General features: G+C 41.9%; 1 protein-coding gene across 2 annotated transcripts in view; it reads right to left on the bottom strand.

Annotated features, from left to right (window-relative positions):
* Positions 1–20,382, bottom strand: part of NRG1 (neuregulin 1) — a 959,746-nt gene that overhangs the window by 181,111 nt on the left and 758,253 nt on the right. The window contains exon 1 of one of the 2 annotated variants that reach the window (XM_037055337.1): positions 17,833–18,461. The exons of the other annotated variant lie outside the window; for it this stretch is intronic. Coding sequence (XP_036911232.1) covers positions 17,833–17,938 — 106 coding nt within the window. The 5' untranslated portion in view covers positions 17,939–18,461. Of the gene's footprint in view, positions 1–17,832; positions 18,462–20,382 lie in introns of those variants that run through there. 2 annotated transcript variants of the gene reach the window in all.

The following is a 20,382-nucleotide window of genomic DNA, read 5'->3' as shown; positions in this document are numbered from 1 at the left end:
TGGGGCCAATTCACGTTGGAGCAACGACGTCTTCCATTGAAACTCAAAAGCAAAGACGCTTGTGTTTATTCCTGTTGACGATTTGTCTATGCAACACATGCAACTCAAGAACTTTACAGGGCGCTTCACTGGTGATGGCGCGAAGCAGTCCCCGCTGGAGCAAACTAGTAGAAACTTCAGAGTGCTACCGTAATGAGGCACAGCAGTTTATTATATAGAGGTGAGGGCGCAAGATGCCTTTAAGCCCCAGGGAAGGCAAAAAGGGACACTCCGGTCCCACCTAAGTAGATGGCCAGTGGCAGCGCTTCCACCCTGGCCCTGCTGTGAGACCTTGGTCAAGTCACCCGACCTTTCATTGTTTCTCTCCTGAAGACTAAGCACTGGACGACACCTGAAAGATTTGTTTTTAAATCTGATTCATTGATGCATTAGCAAAGTCTACCTTGTCTCTTATAAGCTTGGTAGTAACCACACTGAGGTAGTACACTCAGTGAGATTTACACCTTGAGCCACATTTTCTCCTTATTTCATGGAGATTTTCAGGATTGCCCTGTTGGCCCTTTGCTACAGAATTTACAGCATCCACCTCTGCCTCTACTTGAGGCATTTCTTAGAGATGTCCTCAAAATTGACCAGATACAAGCTTGCTTAGACCCTGAAGGTCCATAAATCCAGTCAATTGGCCATCAAAATGTTACCTTCTGAAATCCCTAACCTGAATACTCTTCGGGTCAACAAATCTCTCCTGAGGTATTATTAATATTGCCATAAATTTTTGTTTCTTATTAATTAACGACTTTCTCATCCAGCAGCGGAGGTAAGTTTTTCTCAAAAGCCCTCTGCTGCAAACAACTAAAAATGCTGAGTTAAATAAACATCACCTTGAAAGCATTTGGCAAAACAGGAGACTTAAACCCAGAAATATATGCAAATACCTGGATAACATAACCACATTTTCTTCAAGGCATTTGTACATCTTGGGGAAGGAGGCAGAAGTCCTGACCCAGGGCTGCCTGAAGTGGAGACTCTTATAGCAAATCTTCTCCAAATTAAGTTGGGACTCCAAAGGGCTACACCTATAGAGAACCTCCCCGAAAGCTACACCCACAGATAACCAAAACAAAACCCACAGTCTTCCAACCCTGGAAAACTAGGGACAATGCCTTGACCCTGGGTGAAGCAGGAAGGAAAAGATGAGGTTAAAAACAGGCTCTCGAAGCCCAGGTAAGAAGTGTTCTAGGCCTCTGATCTTCAGGCCATGAACTTGGTAGGGTCCAAGCTAGCCAGCAGGATCAAACACTAGCCTCCTTGGTAAGTAGGAGTGCACTTTTATCCTATGCCTTGAAAAATGTCACAGATTATTTTTCCTGAGCAAGAACCAGCAGAGAGTCAGAGACACCGAGGATAAAGAGAAACAAGGCACTGAGCAAGAACCGGCACATACAAAAACCATCATACACCAATTATAAAAGAAGTGTGCTGACTCTGCTAATAAAATAAATCACAAAATTAAAGATATCTTTAGGGACCAGGAAGGCATAAAAGGCAACCAAGAAGATGTGGAAAGAGACCAAACAGACCTTCTATAAATGTAAAAAAACAAAAACAAAAACAAAAACAAGAATGACCTGAAAAGTCAATGGGTGATCTTAGCAGCAGACTGTACACAGCAGAAGAGACAATGAGTGAAGTGGAAGACGGATCAGAAAAAGCATAGCAGGAGAGCGAGGCAAATGATGGGAACTCTGAAAGAGGGGCAAAGAGAACTGGTGATGAGAGCAAGAAGGTCCAACATACCTCTACTTAAAGCCCCAGAAGGAGGACAGAGAATGGGACAGAGGAAATGGGATACAAGAGCTATGGGTGAGAATGTCCCAGAATAAAGCAAATGCGTGGGCTCAGGAAGCACAATGAATCCTATGTAGGATTAATACAAAGAAAGAACAAAAACAAAACATAAGACAAAATCTTAAAAGCATCAGAGAAGAAAGGCACGTTGCCTTCCAAAGAGCATCAGAATGACGACTAACTTCTCAACAGCTCTGGACTGGCCCGAGTGTGCTGGCAAGGGGCTGCATCTTGGTTTTGGACCCAACTGTATACTTTCTCTAATACTGTAATTGCCCTGCTGATTAAGCCCTTTCTCTGAACTCTTTCTCATGGTAATGGGAACAGAGAGGATGTAAATTTCTGAGAATGATTCTGAAATATTTGGCAGCTTTTAGTGTTATTACCCAATAACGTGATAAAGCCACTGTACTAGAAATAATGGTGCTTGGCTTATGAGTTTTGTCAGAGTTAAAATCGTCCCACCAATCAATTAAAATACCTTCCTGGAGCTGTGCCACAGAGAAAGAGGAGAATAAGTGGAATTGATTCTTTCCTGGTAATAAATGGGCCTCTAGATGATACACTTAAATACATCTCCAGGCCACTGATGAAGCACCTAACGCTTGCTCGTTTTTTTCCCCCTTTCAGGTTAAGTTTTTGAGAAATAAAGTTTTCCTTTCACACGCCTCTCAGATCTTTGGTTTGGACATTATAGCTTATCAATACATCTTTAATCACAATTGTGAAGTGCAAGAAAGGGCTTGATGTTTCTACGTGGGGTCTAGGTGATTCTGATGTTAAAAAAGCAGTCCAAGTGATTTACCGTGCACACTCACTACAATCACAGCCACTCAAGCCACGCCGCCTGCAAAGCGGCCTGCTGCATTCCTAATAAAAGACTTGCTTGATCAACAGGAGAATAAATAAATTTGGAAATCTTAGTAATGGAATCCTTTCAATGAACAGCTTGATGAAAATTCAGTTACTAGAGAGAAAAAATAGGGTATCATTAATTAGTATTATGATCTTTCCATTAAGATGCTCCACAAGGTTTAAAAAACTTCCTGAGCATTTTAGTGTACGAGATATTCTCTTGAAAATAAACAGAGCTTGCATTTTTTAAAGTAAATATGTTATATGGAAATTAAAAATAGAGAAGGACCAAAATTAAATCTACAGAACACACACCACTGAGAAGAAATGATACACTTTTAAATTTTTAAAGCATATATGTTAAGAATTTCTCAAAGGCACAGTCTAGTGTCTGTTTTACTGTTTCACACATGTCTGGTCCTCTAGAGGTGAAACCCCATGGTTATAACTGTGTCGTATGCTTTTAAAAAACATCAAAATTCAGGGTATCTGAGAACTCACAACTCACAGCCAGCACCCCGTTTCTACTGGGAATTTCACACAAAAAACACTTTCATACCAGTGATTTAGAAATATATTTATTATTCTGTCCTACATTTCCACTAAATAATTCATATACCTACACAAATCTAAGTGTATGCCAAGATAAATTAGTCACATGATTAGTTTGCCCATCAAAAACTACTCTTTAGAAGATAACTGTTTCCTACAGAAAACCGATTTGTTATTAGCCTGAACCTTCTATGACTATCATTTTTCAATGACCTCGGAATTTCTGAAAAGGCATTCACACCAAAAGCCTTTGAGTGAAATCATGCCTTGAAAGCCTCACCCAAATCTGCAGGAGGGCCTTGTGGAGACCACAAATAAGACTAACTAACTAAACATATATAAATCTCCTAATGCAAATTGAACTACCACGGTACATATGTAATAATGGACGAGAGGCCTTTGACCCCTAGGTCTCTGGGTCAAAGATAATTCAGGTTGTTACTGATAAATGTCACTGTGGTCAGTGACTGCTCAGTGGCTCACAGATGCGAGTGAGTGACTTGGTGGTCTCAGAGCAGCTGTCAGCCACAGGTGTTCACAACTCTTGCAAGAACATTATTTTTCTGCAAGGCACATCCAGAGAGCCCACAGAGATTCTTCTTGTTGTTAGGGCCTCTTGCATTAAGGTGTTGGTGCTAATAACATTTCAGACACAGCTCTAACCACACCGTACATGAATTCTCTTTCTCAATTCCTCTTTCTCTCTCTCTCACACACATACACACACATTACCTTCCTCTTCACGTTATGACATTGGAACTACTCACATTAATGGTCATCTTGTCGGTCAATATTTATTGAACCCACTTTGGTACAGATACCGCAACAAGAGAACAAATAAATATAAAGGTTTGGCTGATTTAAATGTATTGCAACCCTCAAAATTATTAAAATCATTATCACTGATGTATACCAAGCTTCTACTTGATGGAACAGAAACATGTGATACCCAAAGCACTGTGAACATTGAATTCGCCTACAGTGGCAGTCGTAGACTTGGAATCTGTAGCTTTACTGTAGTTAAAATCCCTACCCAGAAACCTGGGTGTCGGGGCTCTTGTGCTGGGGCTGAGGCTCTGGACCTTGTGGTTTTCTGCATCTAAAAAGATGTGCGGTAAGCACATGGCCTCAAAAATAACCTTTTCAGTTCTAACATTTTATTATTTTCCCCAAGACTGATGTAGTTATATTTCAGAGTTAACTTTGTAGGCAGAATTAATATTGTTTAAGATCATTTTCATTACTTATCAGGAATAGTTACTATTTATTTATTAATTGATTTTTAATTTTTATTGATTGATTTTAGAGAGCAAGAGGAAAAGAGAAAGAGAGAGAAATGTCGATTTGTTGTTCCACTTATTTAGGCATTCTTTGGTTGATTCTTTTACGTGCCCTGACTGGGAATTGAACCCGCAACCTTGGCATATCAGGATGGTTCTCCAACCAGCCATCTACCTGGCCAGGACCTGCTACGTATTTATGTAAATAAAACATTAACATGGCAAACGTTATGTTCCAGGCAATGGTCTAACTGTTTACAAATATTGACTCCTTAAACAGCATCAGTATGATTAGATTCTTGACTGCCTCTATGTACTTAAGAGAAAATGCAACAAAAACATTTTATAGTTAGCAAGAATTGCAGAGTAAGCAAACTTCTAATTCCTATTCATTAGCCTGAATAATGAAGCAGATTATTACTTACTGAGAATCATAAGATAAACTGGGCACATTTAAACCAGAAAAATAATGAATTCAATTTAGGAACAAAACCATGAATCACTGGTACTGGTGATTTGCATGCATACTGCAATTATGATAGCAATATAATAACTAAATAGTAACTGACAGTAATATAACTAAACGGTCACCCATAAACTCCCACAACTTCTTGTTTTGAGGAAATGGCCATACTCCCTCATTCATTCAGTCCTGAAGTAAGTTCTTAAGAGCAGTAACTATGTCCCTGCCTGTGCTGGCCCATGGTGACACTATAGTGCACAAAACAGACCAAGACCTTCTAGGACTCATAGTGTAAAGATCTGAAATGCTAAAAAGTGCACCTATAACCACTCAATTAAAAATTCTGCCAGGTGAGAATAAAATTAAAATATAGAAACGAAAAACTAAAATGCTCAAAATAGAACTGAGATTTGTTTGACTTTTGTCCTACAAAAACAAAATAAATTATAAACAGATAAACAGACGTTCAAAATCATAAAATACTTAGTTAAGTAAAATATTCAAAGTACATTTTCTATGTTAGAATGAGGGAAGTTAGCTATTTATTTATATGCATTTGTTGATATCCTTACAATTGAATGTCTCGGCATTTACACCAACTCTTGAAATATTATTTATAGGACTAGCAATTACAAAAGTAATGTATAACAAGTAAACCTATCTGACCATTTAAAAGGTATCTGTAGTCAATTTTAAGTATAATTGTTGGTTAGTAATTTCTGAAAGTAATTGAACGGAAAGTCTGTATCCACAGAAAACATAACCACATATTCAGGCAATGTGTAGGTCTAGTACATGGAATCCTACACCTGTGTATCAATAAGCAACCATTTCCTGCTTCTTATTTCCTTGAGTGGACAGAAATAGGATAACTTTTTCCATGATACCATCAGTCATCACTTAAAGAAGAGGCTTTTAGTTACAAATGTACCATGAAACATGACAATTCCAAAGATGTCCATTATTTGCTTAATTTGTCAGGGGAGTTTTCAATAAAGGCCTGCTATATTCATAATAAAAAAACGAGGTTCTTAAAAGTCCCAAGTAGAGACCATCTTTTATATTTTCTAGTGAGTTGACATACGAATACTAGCAAAACCCTGTGGATCTTCTGAAGGATCATTTCTCTCTATGAGTTAATGCAAGACGTGTGAGGCCACTGAGAGTGGATGGATAAATTGCTCTGTAGGTGCAGGTGTGACTTATCTGGCTCTCGGGCGGCAGCATCACTCAGGGGCTGCGCCATCCAGCTGCGGAAAACCACATGTCTAAAGGGACAAAATGTTTGCTCCTCTTTTACAGCCGCCCCTGTCTCAGAATCCTGTGGCGTCCGAGGAGTAGGAGCCATGACGTTTTCCCAAAGGGGCAGGACTTGGTGCATGTCCCCAGAAGACAGTTGCCACCAGGCTTCTGGCTGCCCAGAGTTTTAGTCCTGTACTGGTTCTGCACTCAGGGCAAAGCAGCGAGCTGGCTGTGTCCTGCCTTCTCATCATGATCTCAAGAGGGTGAATGAAATAAGCTCCCTTCGGTGGAAGGGCCAGGGAAGCACAAAAACATGCCCTGACCTTGGAGAGTGTGACCAGTCACCAAATTCAGATGCGGGGCTTTCACCAAGCTTTTTAAGTTTTGCTTTAATACGTAGCATATTGTAAGTGGTGACATTCTTTCCCTGTACGTGGTCCAATTGAGAGGCACTGCTTGGTAGAAAGAGTCTCACGTAGATTTGACCTGAGAGGACAATGAATTTGCAGAAGTCTTGGGATCCATACTCTCCATTCTGCCCCTTTAGTTTCTGTTAACTCCTGGGAAAAGATAAATGGCCTGTTCTACCTGCCTTTCTGAAGTGTATCACAGTCCTGTTTGAGGAGATGTTAATAACATACATAACATTTAAAACTCTAATGTTGCTTTCCAAATATCAAATATATAAAGTAAATATTTCCATTGAAATTTTCATCCCTGTGAGGTTAAGGGCAACTGGGAACACAGACTATAATCAACATGAGAAAAAAGAAAAAACAACCCTTAAGACATAAGTCTCCATTTCTATGCAATTTAATATATGGAAAATTATGTATTTCTATTTCCAATCAACTCAGTATTCAAACAATTGGCTTTCTCTCAACAAACCCACCAGCTCATTTCCATATTCCTGTATGTATAATTCTTTCCCCAAATGGATAATGCATGAACGGTTTCTTCCCCAGCACCACTCATCCCCAGGGAAAATTCTAAATATATAGCAAGGTAACCTCATTAAAACGAATTATAATTACAATCTACTTTCTGTATTTGAACTAATTCATCTGGGCAATACAGCAGCTTTTAATATTTGTCTCAGAAATAGATGCCAACTATTGTCAATATTACTGCTGTTACAAATGTTTAGAAAAATCAATCATTTTATGGGCTTCAAGGAAATCTCCCCTTATTCATTTATTTAAAAACAATTTAAATACCGAATTAAGGAATACTAAAATTTTAAATAATGAAATATTGTGCTTATACTGTCACTCTGTTGGCATAGAAGAGAGAGCATACAGAAAGAATATAAAGGCAGATTTGATACATATATATAAAATAATGTCTCCTTAATATATAAATGAAAAATTGTATCAGGTAATGAATTTACTATATCTCCCAAGACAATCAAAGTATACTCCAACTCAATCAATTCATAAACTACAGTTATGTATCCTTGTAGCTCAGGAAACAAAATAGTCAACAAATGTATATCGAAAATGATTCTCACTCATTTACTCTATAAATATCTATATGCAAAGTTCTCTACTAGGCATTATGTGCCATATACCTTTGACTATTAAGATCCGGAGATAAAGGATGGGAAAGTCGTATCTAAAGAACTAACTGGCATATACTTTAAATGACCAAGGGCACGTATGTATGTGTAAGTGTTATTTAAAACACAAGCGCACATCACCTGTTATTGTGCCAACCTGTTAACCCATCATCACAAGTGTTCCTCTGGTCTCCGAAAGTCAGTATATCTTCAGGTCAAAGTTCAAGCTAGAAATCAGATTAGAAATGCCCGGCTGATCTCTTTACAAACATGTTACATATATGGCATACACATCTCACCAATGACCCAAAGCTAGAAAATCAATTCCAAATAAATATTCGATATGTATTCTCAACACTATGATAATTCTTTACAAAGAACCTCTGTGCACAGGACCCCATGACAGAAGTATAATATGTATGAAGTTATCTTCCGAAAGACTAAAATTCAGACGTCACTGGTGTAGACAGATGAGGCAAGAAAATACCATGAGATGAAAAAACACTGAAAAATGCTGATTTACTATTGATATTTAAGCCCAATAAAATTGGTCATTTATTCCTCCCTCTCTACCGGGCACAACGGAAACACTAATCCTCATAACGACCACATAAATTACAAAGTGCTATGCTCCACAATGTATACATGTGGCAACTGAGGCTTTAAGAGTTTTAGTTGAGGTCAGAAGTGGGGGTTGTGTGATCAGAGGACAGAACCAGGGCCTGGCCTCCCAACCGCAGCTGTGATCTACCGACACCCAGCACCTCCCCCGCCTGGGAGCAAATGCTGCAGTCTCCTTAAGTGAGACCACTGCCACGCATGTGTCCCCACAACCTCCTGGTGGTGTGGCGCTCCTCAAAGTCAAGTTGTCATGCTGTTAGGTGCAGAACTGCACTATAGTCAAAGGCAAGAAGGCTGATTTGGCCTGCTAGTTCAGAGAGAGGGTAGCTGATTTTTCTTTTTAATGACAACATTCAGAAAAGGAACTTTTATTTTTAAGGTGAATAGGCCAAATTTGGGGAGAGGACAAAACACTGTTGCCTTCTAGAATGCTGCCGATGTCAGATTACCGCTGGCGGAGAAGATTGGGTCAAAGGTGTCAGGTTGGACCACAGCCAGGAGAGCTAGGAGCCCAGGTGTGGCCTTTTTGGAGAATCCTGTTGCATCCTGTCCCCTGTAAAGTAGGGAGACGTGGATTCCAAATACCACACTTCGCACTTTCTGCACACCAATGGGTTTGGAGAGAAGTAAAAATGCGCTCTTTATAATAAACGTTATTCTAACTCCGAATCATCGCACGAGGATTTCCCATCTTCACTGGGTTTCACTGAACTGTGGACCAAACCTGCACATGAACTGGTGCAGGTTCCATCTCAGACCAACCCTAACTGAGGTCGCCGATGGCTGTGACGCTGGCCTCCTTCCAAAAACGTCCTCCTACCATATACTCTTGTATTACATGAATATACGAAACATACACAAGACAATCTTTTTATTTAAACACTTGTAACCCTTAAAATAGTATAAACTCACAAGTAGAAAGTAAACTTTCCAAGGTTGGGCCGGGGGAAGAAGACAAAGGTCCACCCCTAATTTTTTTTCCTACACTCACCTGTTAATTTTTTTTCATATACTAACAATTCAGATCTTTACACTGTAGGCACAAGATTCACAAAAGAATCTTTGTTCCTAAACCAACTCATTATAAACATAATTCAAGTGTTCACATGTAGGTGCAAACGTTCACACTGTAGGCACATTATAGGCACTATCGTGTGCTGTGTCCAAAATAATTTCCTTATTCTATGTCAACTAGTCTTAGAGCAAGTTACAACCATAACTGTCTTCTCATATGCAGAGTGTCCAAGGAATAGGATGGGGAGAGGGGGGAAGAGACACATTCAGGGACAACTAGACATTTTTCTAAGCCCTGATACACTTTTAAGAATAAAAAAGAACAGAGGAGTACATATTGCTAAACATTAAATAGCAACATATATATTTATTTCTATTTAAAAAGTTCTTGTCATTAGCATTATTTTCTTTTAAATACTGTTGACTACCTCCTTCATTATTTTCTTTTCTGATTTTTGAGTGCATTTCGTATGAGCTCACATGTATGATTTCTTATTATTATATACAAATGAAAATTCCTAATAAATGACACCCAAAGCAGTTCAGATCCAAAATCCTAAGTTGTGAAACTTTAGCACTTTCATAGAGAAAGTTTTCTATGCTTTAATTTATAATTAAAATTTAAACTTTGCCTTGCATAAGGTTGGATACTATTTTTTAAAAACAATCATAAAATATGTAGAAATTTCAACTTTCAGTCTTGGAGTATTTAAATATAAAACATTAAGTATTCAAAACATTTCACTGTATTTATAAACGTTTTTGTTCTGGAAAAAAAATCATTCCAAATTGGAATTTAGACATTTCCTTTTAAAGATTTGTTTTAGATTCATTATGGAACAGCGAAGAAGACTGCCATAGCTTTTGAAGAAATGCCATTTGTCCCTACAATTGTGAGATTCTGTGCAAGAAACAGATGAGTTACAGTCACAACCACAAACCTACACACTTGAAAAACTGGCTTCACCTACATTTAACCTTATTCATACAGTAATTTGGACCATTCAAAATGAGCTGCAGTTTTACCTGACAATGAAATTCACACTTACTGAAACTACTAGAGAAACTGAACTGCCTTAATTCAGTGAAACTAAGAAAAAAATTTCTCCATATTACCCCATGAAGTAAAGATGGAATTACTCACCAATCACCAATATTTCCAACTCAACTCTCTGTAATCTCTGTAGCAGTACAGTGGGTAAGATAAAGCACGATGACAGCTTGCTAACACGTTCAATAAAAAGAAAAGAACAGGTTGTGGTATAAATGTATGACTTCTCTCTAGAGAGCCAAGGAAGGAAAATGCTCCTTGGCTCGCTAACTTTATGCTGAATTCATTTTGTATGGATATCCTATGACCTGATCTATTTATTGGAGAAAATGCCACCAGCTCAATGATTTCCTAGCTCCTATTCCCTTTATATATATTACTTTAACCTCATTTAATTACCAAAGCTTGTAAGAACTTTTTCAAAGTTGTCACGACTGTATTATGTAAAATAACACGTAAAGCGTAAAGAGTCAAATATTAAACTCGATGACACTGACAATACTCAGCCGTGTATGACCTACAGATTTGACAATTTCATATGGTTCGACCTAATAAAACATTCCCTGACTCTCACATCATTGAAACTGACACTCAGCAGCTGCCCAGAGGAGCCAGCTGCCTGCCCCCTGAAGCTGTGAAATGAAGGGTTTGGGACACTGTGGCAGAGCAAAGTGTCCTCCCCTCGATAATACTTTTCTCGGACCCAAACAATGGGAACCATACTGCACTTTGAAAAGAGCAGGGGGGTGCTATAATGGGAGTAAGTCATGACGAAGATGACAAGTGCACGGGGGATAAATGACGAGCAAATAACAGGGACTACAGGGCAGTGTTACATCTTAGCCCATGATCCAAAAGAATTGGTCATTCAAACTCATTTTCAGAAATGTGTAGTAACTCCATCAAAGTAGGGTTCTGTTAGCCACCTGTTAGCCAGGGGCTGAGGACAGAGTAAGAAGAAATGAACACAAATGTGTCAGGGAAGATCCTTTATTCAAGTTGCATGCTTTCCCATACAATCTGGCAATGCCATCGTGAACCTCAAATGTGACTCACTCTCTCTGTGGGTACTGCCTGAACGTATTCAAAAGGAATAAGAGGCAACTGAAAGGTGCTTATAAGATGCTCAGTTCTCTGGGGAAAAGGTAACGGTTAAAATTAATCTCACAGACATCCCCTTGGGAGTTCACGCCTGCATCGTCGTCATCGGGGTGACGTTTCAGAATGTTCTGATTCAGAATCTTCTTGAATTTGGGCTATTTGCTCAAGCTGGAAAACAAACTCCTGCTGAAGCAGCTAACTCAAGAAATGTGCACCCTCTTCTTGCCCCAAGGTTGCCCAGAATGCCAAAGCAATTGAAGAATAGAAAAAAGGAGCAAGCAGGTAGACATTTCTGTTTGGACAGAAGCTAAATCTTGTGCGATGTCACCACGCACACCTCCAATTGTATCAGGGCCATTGGAATAATAAATTTGATTATGGCAGTGGGGAAAAAAAAAAGAGTCATTCTTTGGGGAATAGCAATGTGATGCTCTTGGAGCACCCTCTGGAGGCCAGAGGGAGGTGACGCTGGGAAAACAGGAAAGGAGAAATCTGATCCTCTGGGCCTTTCTCCAGGCTGAGTCCACAGACCTCACTTGAGTGGGAATTGAAGATGCATTTGTTCAATCTTAATCGAAGCGACATAAGAGACATGCATTAATTGATACTTTAAATGCAAATTCACTCCAAATTGCAACAAAATTCTCAAACAATAGTTCCTAAATTTAAACAAAAAGAAAAAATGTCAACTGATTAGTGTTATCTTCAGCCTACATTCTGAATTTGGGGGGGAGTTAATTGCAGAAGCATCTTTAAGTATTTAAAAGAAAGGGGTGTGAAATGTAATATTTTCATTAAGAACATATAAGCAAGCAAGGTTATATAAGGTATTACTGTCAAATTTTTAAAGTAGCCAGCTTTATGTTTACTAAAACTGATAAGAAATTAAGCTGCCTCTTTTCTTCAAAACCTTACTTATTCTAAAGCAACAAACACTGACATCTATTGGCATCTTGGCAGCTTTTTGAAAAAATTGATTAAACTTCAATTGATTAAGGACATACACAGGTGCCAACATGCATAGGATTAGGATGAATTCAAAACATCACTTATTTCAATGAGGGGATTTCATTTACTGTACCTAATAGTATATACTTAATAGATATCACTTTTCTCTAGTTAAGATTAATCTTTTTAAAAAACTAATAATATCTAATGTAATTTTTTGTATTTTCTACTTGTCAAGACAAGAGCTTTAGGGTTAACTAAAATGTTAGAAGTTCATTGCTTCTTTTTTGTATGAGCATTTTTTATTTTTCAATTACAGCTGACATTCAATATTATTTTATATTCACTTCAGTGTGAAGCATAGCGGTTAGACATTTGTGTAATTTATGAGGTGACCCCTCTGATAAATCTAGTGTCCATTTATTTGCTCCTTTGAGCAAATAAAATCACTCACCCAAAATATTGACACTTGGTTTGTTTTCTTCTATCATAACAGAACATGATAAACTCTCAGTACTGCTAGAAAAGCGAAATTTAACCTGACACCTAAAGAATGCTAGTAAAACACTGATTTGGTAGGAATCACAGTCCCAGAACTTTAAACACTACATAGGAACCTTTGTAGTGAGGAGGGGAAGGAAAGAAAATGCTACGAAATGTGGATTTATTATTTTCATTATTTTGTTTATATTCAAAAACACCTGCACTCAATTCTATGAACCTCACTGGCAAGATACAGTTACACTTGATAAAAAAGATAATGAAGAACATGTTAATACACACTTTCCTTTTCAATTGCTGCAATTTGTGCAAGGCCCAAAGGAGAGAGTATGCATTCTAAGTAATAAAGTGAAGTTTCAGCGTCAACTCCTCGGTGTGGCCAGAGAAGGCGTCATGTTTCAAAATCTTCTCATAGCTTGAAATCTCAACATTTTTCTGCCAGAGATAAAATTATGTTGCACCTCACTCTACTTTCAATATTTACACTGAATTCGGGACTGTTTTCATTATACACATAGGCAGTTACGGTATTTGACATAGTTGTCCACTTTTCTCTGTATTTACAGGTAGTAGATATTAATATTTATACTCGCTCTAATCTAAGGCCAGCTTTGGATTATTTTTAACCATAAAAGGTACATTTTGAAAATTATATCAAATATCTTTGCAAAGACACAGACTTTGTTTCTCAAGTGATTTTATAAACAGAGCTAAGATTTATTGGGCACTCATTACATGACGGGCAATGTTCAGAATGCTTCTATGGATTATCTTGCTCAAGTCTCATAATAACTTCAGGATAATAATAATAATATTATCCCCAATTTTACACATAAGGCGACTCACGCATGGAGAGACTGACTTTCCCGTGACTATGCAGATAAGGAGCAGCACGACGAGGACTGAAACCCAGGCAATTTGGCCGCACAGCTAAGTACCGGGCATCCTCCTGCTGCCGAACAGGGAGGCACTTTCCTTCCTCCCTGTTCAGCAGGTGACAGAGCACAGAACGCACCCGTGACACTGCTCAGGACGTGGTAAGGCATTAGATATCTGTGCCCCCCTGTCAATCAATGTAAAAGTGTCCAGCAGAGTGCTTGGCAAACAGGTGGTTACTGTTTTTAGGCTGCTTCAGTATCTTCTGATTTTACAGGTGTATTTCCCTCCCCATTCTCCCATCAATGTCATTTTCTCATTCCGCAAGTATGAGAGCAACGTTTCAAGCTTCTCCCACTTTCTCCTTCAAAAATTCCTCAAAATAAATCCTATTGCAATCTGTAAATACTACTACGTGTTTTGAATAACTACATGAGGTAAGTGGTTACCAGTCACCAAGTTGAAACAGATCACTCACTAGACATTCCTCCCATTCTGTAAACACGCGCTGCCTTGTTACTGACGGGACACTTCATATCCAGGAATGTTTGCAAGCACCTCACCCCGCTTCATTAAGGAAACAGGTGAGTGATGTCATCGGGAGAACACAGGGCCCTGCTTCCACCCGTTCAGGATACCAGGTTTCTCGACGTTTCCACCACTTGGGCTCACAAATGCCTCTTCTGCCAGAAGTGAAGGGAGACCCAGGAGTTCTAGACCCAGTGGCTAGGCTTGGTAATCAGTTTATTCCAGGTAGTGGAAGAGAACAGAAAAGAATCCTTTGCAGTGTTTTAATGAAAGAAAAAATGTATCAGCAAACAGATTCAAAAGGGAAACTAAGAGCCAAATACCAGAATGAAAAAAAAAACCAAAACTTCTGGTTTGGTAAATCGGGCATCGATAGGAAAAGTCAGCTAAAGTAAATCAATAGGAAGAGTGTGGAGCTTGGAAGGTCTGACACCTAGGAGGCCCTGGCTATTACAGGGCCCTGGGTGCATGGATCCCTGGTACAAAGCCCAGAATCCTATGGAGGTTGCTTATTTTGAGAAAAGAAGAGGAATTAATGACTCCAAGGGCTTGGGATCCACAAGAACCACTATTATGGAATAGATAATTCTGTTGAACATCTGCAGCCCTAATAGTGTGCAATTTAATATTCAGTTAATTGTACAAAACTGCAGATGCTAGGAAACATAGCCATGTATGTATCACATATCAGTCACACATGGCACATGAAAAGTTAAAGAAACCTTTTCCCCCTGAAAATTCCCCTCCAGCAGATGTGTTGAGGCCTCTGCATGTAACACAGCACACTGCAGGGCTGAGAGGCTAAGTTCGCTCACCACTGTACCTCCCCCAACCGTCAAGAAGTACTGTTGTAACACTGGCAAAGAGGCCTGGCTGTTGCACGTGTATCATCTAAGATCCAAGTTTCAGCGGCTGTCTTAAGAAAGGGGTGAAATTTGGGATTGAAGGGCTCACATACAGGAGCCATTCAAGAGATGGGTGCCCTCCCAAGTCCTAATTTGGGCTGGCAAGCGGCAATACTATAGTTTTGGCACCTAGAGGTCCTTCTTTGGGCGGTGCCCGAGATAAAAAGTGCAAAAAAAAGGCTGAAAAAGAGGTGTGGGCTTCTGCTGCAAGTCATTATGGCTATCAGTTACCCATTCTCCGAAGATGAGGAAAAGTACACTGGTACTTACCATTATAAGGAAAACCACAAGGAGAGAAACACTGATTTCAGAGCAATACTATTTAATGCCCTGTGCTTTTGTACAAAGCTAGTTTCAAGTCGAGATTTCTTTTCCCATCAAACGAAGAATAAATGGTTTATTCTTACAAACACACGGTGCCTGGAGCGGGTAGAAGTTTCCTCCCCATAGAAGAGGGGTGCAAACTTACTGCCTGATAGAAAAGAGAGACGGTATCCTAACAACTAACCGAGAAATGAGTTCACTCTGAGTTTTTCAGCATGATAGAGAGAACGTCAGTGAAAGAGAACGCCGATCTGTCTGGTTCAGAGGGAATCACAGCTGTGGGAACGGAAAACAGAACAAGAGCCACCAAGGAAGCTCTTGAACTTGTGTCAAGAGAGTACATCACGTAGTCACGACGCAGTTACCTACCCAGCAGATGAGACCTGCAGGGCACAGGAAAGCCTGCTTGCCCTTCAGTGTGTCTCCCCGCATGGAACTGCCTGCTGCTTATCTGCGATGTCTGTGTTAAGGCAATGCCCCGATGAGCCACTGACACAATGCAAACCTGTTCCTTGAAAGGGATGCTACTTCAAACCATTGCCCCTCCTTAATTCTTCAGACCACCTGCCTGCAGAGGATCACAGAAACTCCTGAAGGCAGAATATTCCCCAGGCAGGACAGAGAACATCTAAAAGGCCCTCCAACTAACTCTTGACAGCAGCTTTGGTTAGGTCTAAGGTCTCTTTAATTCACTATGATGACTTCTGAAAAGAAAGTCACTTAGAGAGGTTGCTAACCAGCTCCACATTTCATGCCTTGTTGAATGAAATGCTATATAGTATTTCCAAAACATAAGGGTTTTAAAAGTAAGGAAAATTTCAGTACACCCTCATTAGGGCTAATGAAGGTAATTAAGGTGAATCTGAGCAGCAGTATCTTATTCTAGAAGCACGCACAGGAATGGTCAGTGACCAAACAATGACTCTCTGTTCAATTTTTGTTTTGCTCAAAACCCGGTTACCTTCTTTGCCAGCAAGCCAGGTTCTGAAATACTATCGGTGATGCCAATAAGAAGACTGGGCAAAATTTGTTTTCCTACTGCGAGGAACGGTAATACTCTGGCTTATTTTCTTCAGCCACAGCACTACCAAGCACTACTCAATGACTTCTTCCTAAGTGCTGCGTAACAAGTGTCGGGGGATGCTCTCGGTGAGTTATGGCAGGAAAAAAAAGAGCCCTTATAACTTCCCCTTCCTCCCTTTTTTAAAGCATCTATTTCACTCAATCACTCATAACCAACTATTTATTTGGGATGCCTCCTCTGTCCAAGGCAACGTCTAAAGCATCAGCTCTTCTCTTCGGGGAAACCGAAGGTCAAGCTGTCATTCATGTCCGTGTTGATTTTCAAATACAAGATTGGTCTCTAGAAAGCCTCAACTGCCATTTCATTTTATTATATAACCAGTAAACAGCTGCGTTTAAAAATTCAGATAAACTTTTGCTTTGGGGCACCGCTCGGGAACATAAACGGACCATGTGTTTATCACGGAGTTTTACTCAAAACTAGAACGGCCAACCCGAAAGTTTTGAGAACTTACTTGGAACAGACCTGATTCCTGGCACTGGACTACATTCCATCTGTTTCGCTGACCTCTAGGAATCCCTCTCAGCTGATCACGTTCTAATACCGCAGGAACGAATCGGAGGCGGGGGAAGGTTCGCACACGCCGCGACCCTACACCTCCCGCCCCTCTGCCCCAAACCCGGACGCTCAACCGCTGCAGAGGCCTCTCTCTCGACCACCCTGTTTTTCTGAGCCCCGCACACCGGTGGGAGGCCCGTTCCCGCTTCTCTCGCTAGAGGGCAGACGGGGCCCGTGCAAAGCCCTCCTGGCTCCGGACACCCGCGCACCAGTCGGGGTTCTGCTCCAGGGCTGGGTTCGGCAGAGGTGCTGGTAAAACGCCGTACCTGGGAGCACGGCTCGTCCCCGTACCCTCGGAAAATGCGGGCCCGGGCTGCTGCCCCTTGCACTGTGCGCGGAGTGCGGGCACCTGGGTGAGGCTGGGCTCCCAGGTAAAGGGCGGTCCCACCGAGGGCGATAACCCTCCGGCCCCGCGGACGCCTGGGAGCAGAGCCGGACACCCACAGGGTAGGGCGCGGGCGGCCGAGGGAGAAGCGACGCACCACAGGAGGACGATTGCGGAGCCCTCGCGCCGCGCACTCACCTGGGCTCTGGTTGTCGCCCGCGGACGGGGGCGCGGGCTTCTTGCCGGAGCCTCGGTCCTTCTTCTTGCCCTTTCCTTTGCCTCTGCCTTCTTTGCGCTCGGACATCTCGCCGGAGAAGTGCACACTCTACGCAGACGGCTACAGGGGAAGTCGACGGGCGACAAGTTCGGTCAGAGGGCTTGGATCAGATTTGGGAAAAGTTTGTCCTTCGATGGGGAGAGCGACCGGGCTGCGGCGCTCGTGCTGCGCAGGGGGCGTCTTCTGCCGCCTGTGAGCTGCGGAGCGGACGCGGCGTGCGGTCTAGGCCACCTGGGACTAGTGGTCTCTTCTTCAGACGGTCGCCCTTGGCTCCTGGGGCTGCTCCTGTCGCCCTGGGAAGTCCGCTCTGGTTCCCGTAGCACTGGGTCCTGCCGCTATCGGCTCCTGTCCTGGCCTCTGTCCCGCGCGCTTGCAGCCAGAAGAGGGAGAGGAATTCACTGTCCTGACCGCGCTCCCATCGCCCAGGCAGCCTCTGCCGCTCTGCTCCTGCCCTCCGCACTACCCCGGAGTTGGGACAAGTTTTGGGGAACTCCTCGCCGGCTCTTTTTCAATTGCCCCACAACCACCCACCTCCCGCCCGCAGGTTGGAGGCTGGCGCCTCCTTCTCACCCTCCCCTCCCTAGCCCCCTCCCTCTTCCCTACCACACCCCCACCCCGAGGCGCGGACACGCCACCGGGAGGAGCCTGGGCTCTGCGCTCCTGGGCGCAGCCCCTTTCTCTCCCGGAGTCGGGTCTGGCGGGCGGGGGGCGGCGGTGCGCCCAGCGGCTGCAGGGAACCCCCGACAGGGGTCGCTGGAACCTGCGCGGAGACTCTGCAGCCGGGGCTGCCACAAGCACCGAAATGAGCGGCCCCAGGGAGATTGAAGGACTAAGCCGGGAACCCAGGGACTCTTGCTCTTTGCTTTACTGAGCCAGGCGGCGCCCCAAAGCGTTGGCCCGTTATGCAGAGAAATGTTGGAGACGAAAGTTTGGAATTCTGACACCTGCCCCCCCCCCCCCCAAATTAAAGCTCTGGAACCTCTGGGAAGGAGAGGGATGTTTGCTGTTTCCCCAGGAGAATTTGGGTTCATTCCTCTCTTATTTTAGTGAGTTATACACACTTAGGGCAAAGAGTAGACGGGAGTTTGCAAGTAAGACAGTCCTAGGTATACAGCAAGGGCTCGGTGAATCTTGAAGAGGGTCAGATCGCACCACCTTCGTGGATCTGCTGTTGAGTGTGTGAGTGTGTGTGTGTGTGTCCGCGTCTTCGTGGGCTTAACAACGTGCCTGTGAAACCTCATCTTCAGCTTTTCCTAAAATAAATAATAATAACCCGATCTCTTCAAAGGGGGTGTCCTACACTCTCTCTCTCTCTCACACTACAACTTAATTTCAAATGAATCAGCAAAACTACTGCAATAGCTGGGCGTCACTCAGTTCCGCGGAGTGAAAAAAACAAGCAGGTAGCGTGGAGAGCCAGGACCAGAGGTCTGTTAATTCGTTAACGCTAGCTTTCTGGGATTCAAACTTTCTTCCGAACTGCGGGTGAAGCCTACTTCTCCGTCCCTTGTCCTCCCTCTGGCGGAGGATTCCAAAGAGCAGTGAGATTCTCGAAATGTTAGCAGCCAGCTGCGAAGGACAAAAGTTAAAAGGCCAGAGTAATCCGCACCACCGAATGATCCCGAGTCATGTCAAGCAAACGTTCTCGCAGTTACATCACAGCTGTGGCTAGCTTCAAAGGTGAATTTACAGTGATAGATTTGTGTTGTGGCCCGGAAGAGGTGAGTATGAACGATCCATGCCTGAAATTAGCATGCCACTTTTAAAAGTGACTCGCTCCTGATTTTCCATTGTGTGGGGTTAATGTGAACTGAACCATTACCTACATACAGCCCTCTGGATCTATTTTCGAATTGCCACAATTTGAATAAAGAGGAAATCTTTACATTCAAGGGGCACCTCCTTGGATATAGGAAGGGAGAGGGGGGCAGAAACATTCCTTTTGGAACTGTCTTAAAATAAGAATAATTTTATTCTCATTTGATGTGCATGGTAATAAGAAACAAACTCTGTTGGGTGGCTTTAGTTGTTAAAAGACATCTGAGCAGTATCGACATTATTTTGAAAAAGTTTGATGTTCAAATATCTTCTGATAACCTTTCAACAAACTTAAATGTAAATTTTACTGGGCCATACAAACAGCAAAATGAAGGGAAAATTATGAGTACATCTGAATAGCACTATAATATTCCCTAGAGTCTAATGTAAAATGGAGTCCTGGCACTGGCTGAAATAACCCTGCTCTCCCAGGAGGGGACGCTCTCAATTAGCAGGAAACAGTCAAATTCAGAAAGGGGGAGTCCTTTCAAAGGGGGTACTGTATCTCCAGGATAGCAGACCCTAGAAGGGCTTACTATAAAATAGCTACATGTCATCAAATATATCATTATCTTAAAATTGAAGGACATAAAAGGAAAACATATTTTGGAATTTAAAAAAACTTCAGGCCTTACCATAACCCAAAACAAAAC

The sequence above is a fragment of the Sturnira hondurensis genome, unplaced genomic scaffold (assembly GCF_014824575.4).
Source record: "Sturnira hondurensis isolate 20B ecotype Veracruz unplaced genomic scaffold, ASM1482457v3 Scaffold0008640, whole genome shotgun sequence".
NCBI lineage: Eukaryota > Metazoa > Chordata > Mammalia > Chiroptera > Phyllostomidae > Sturnira > Sturnira hondurensis.
This window is presented reverse-complemented; position numbering and strand designations above follow the sequence as displayed.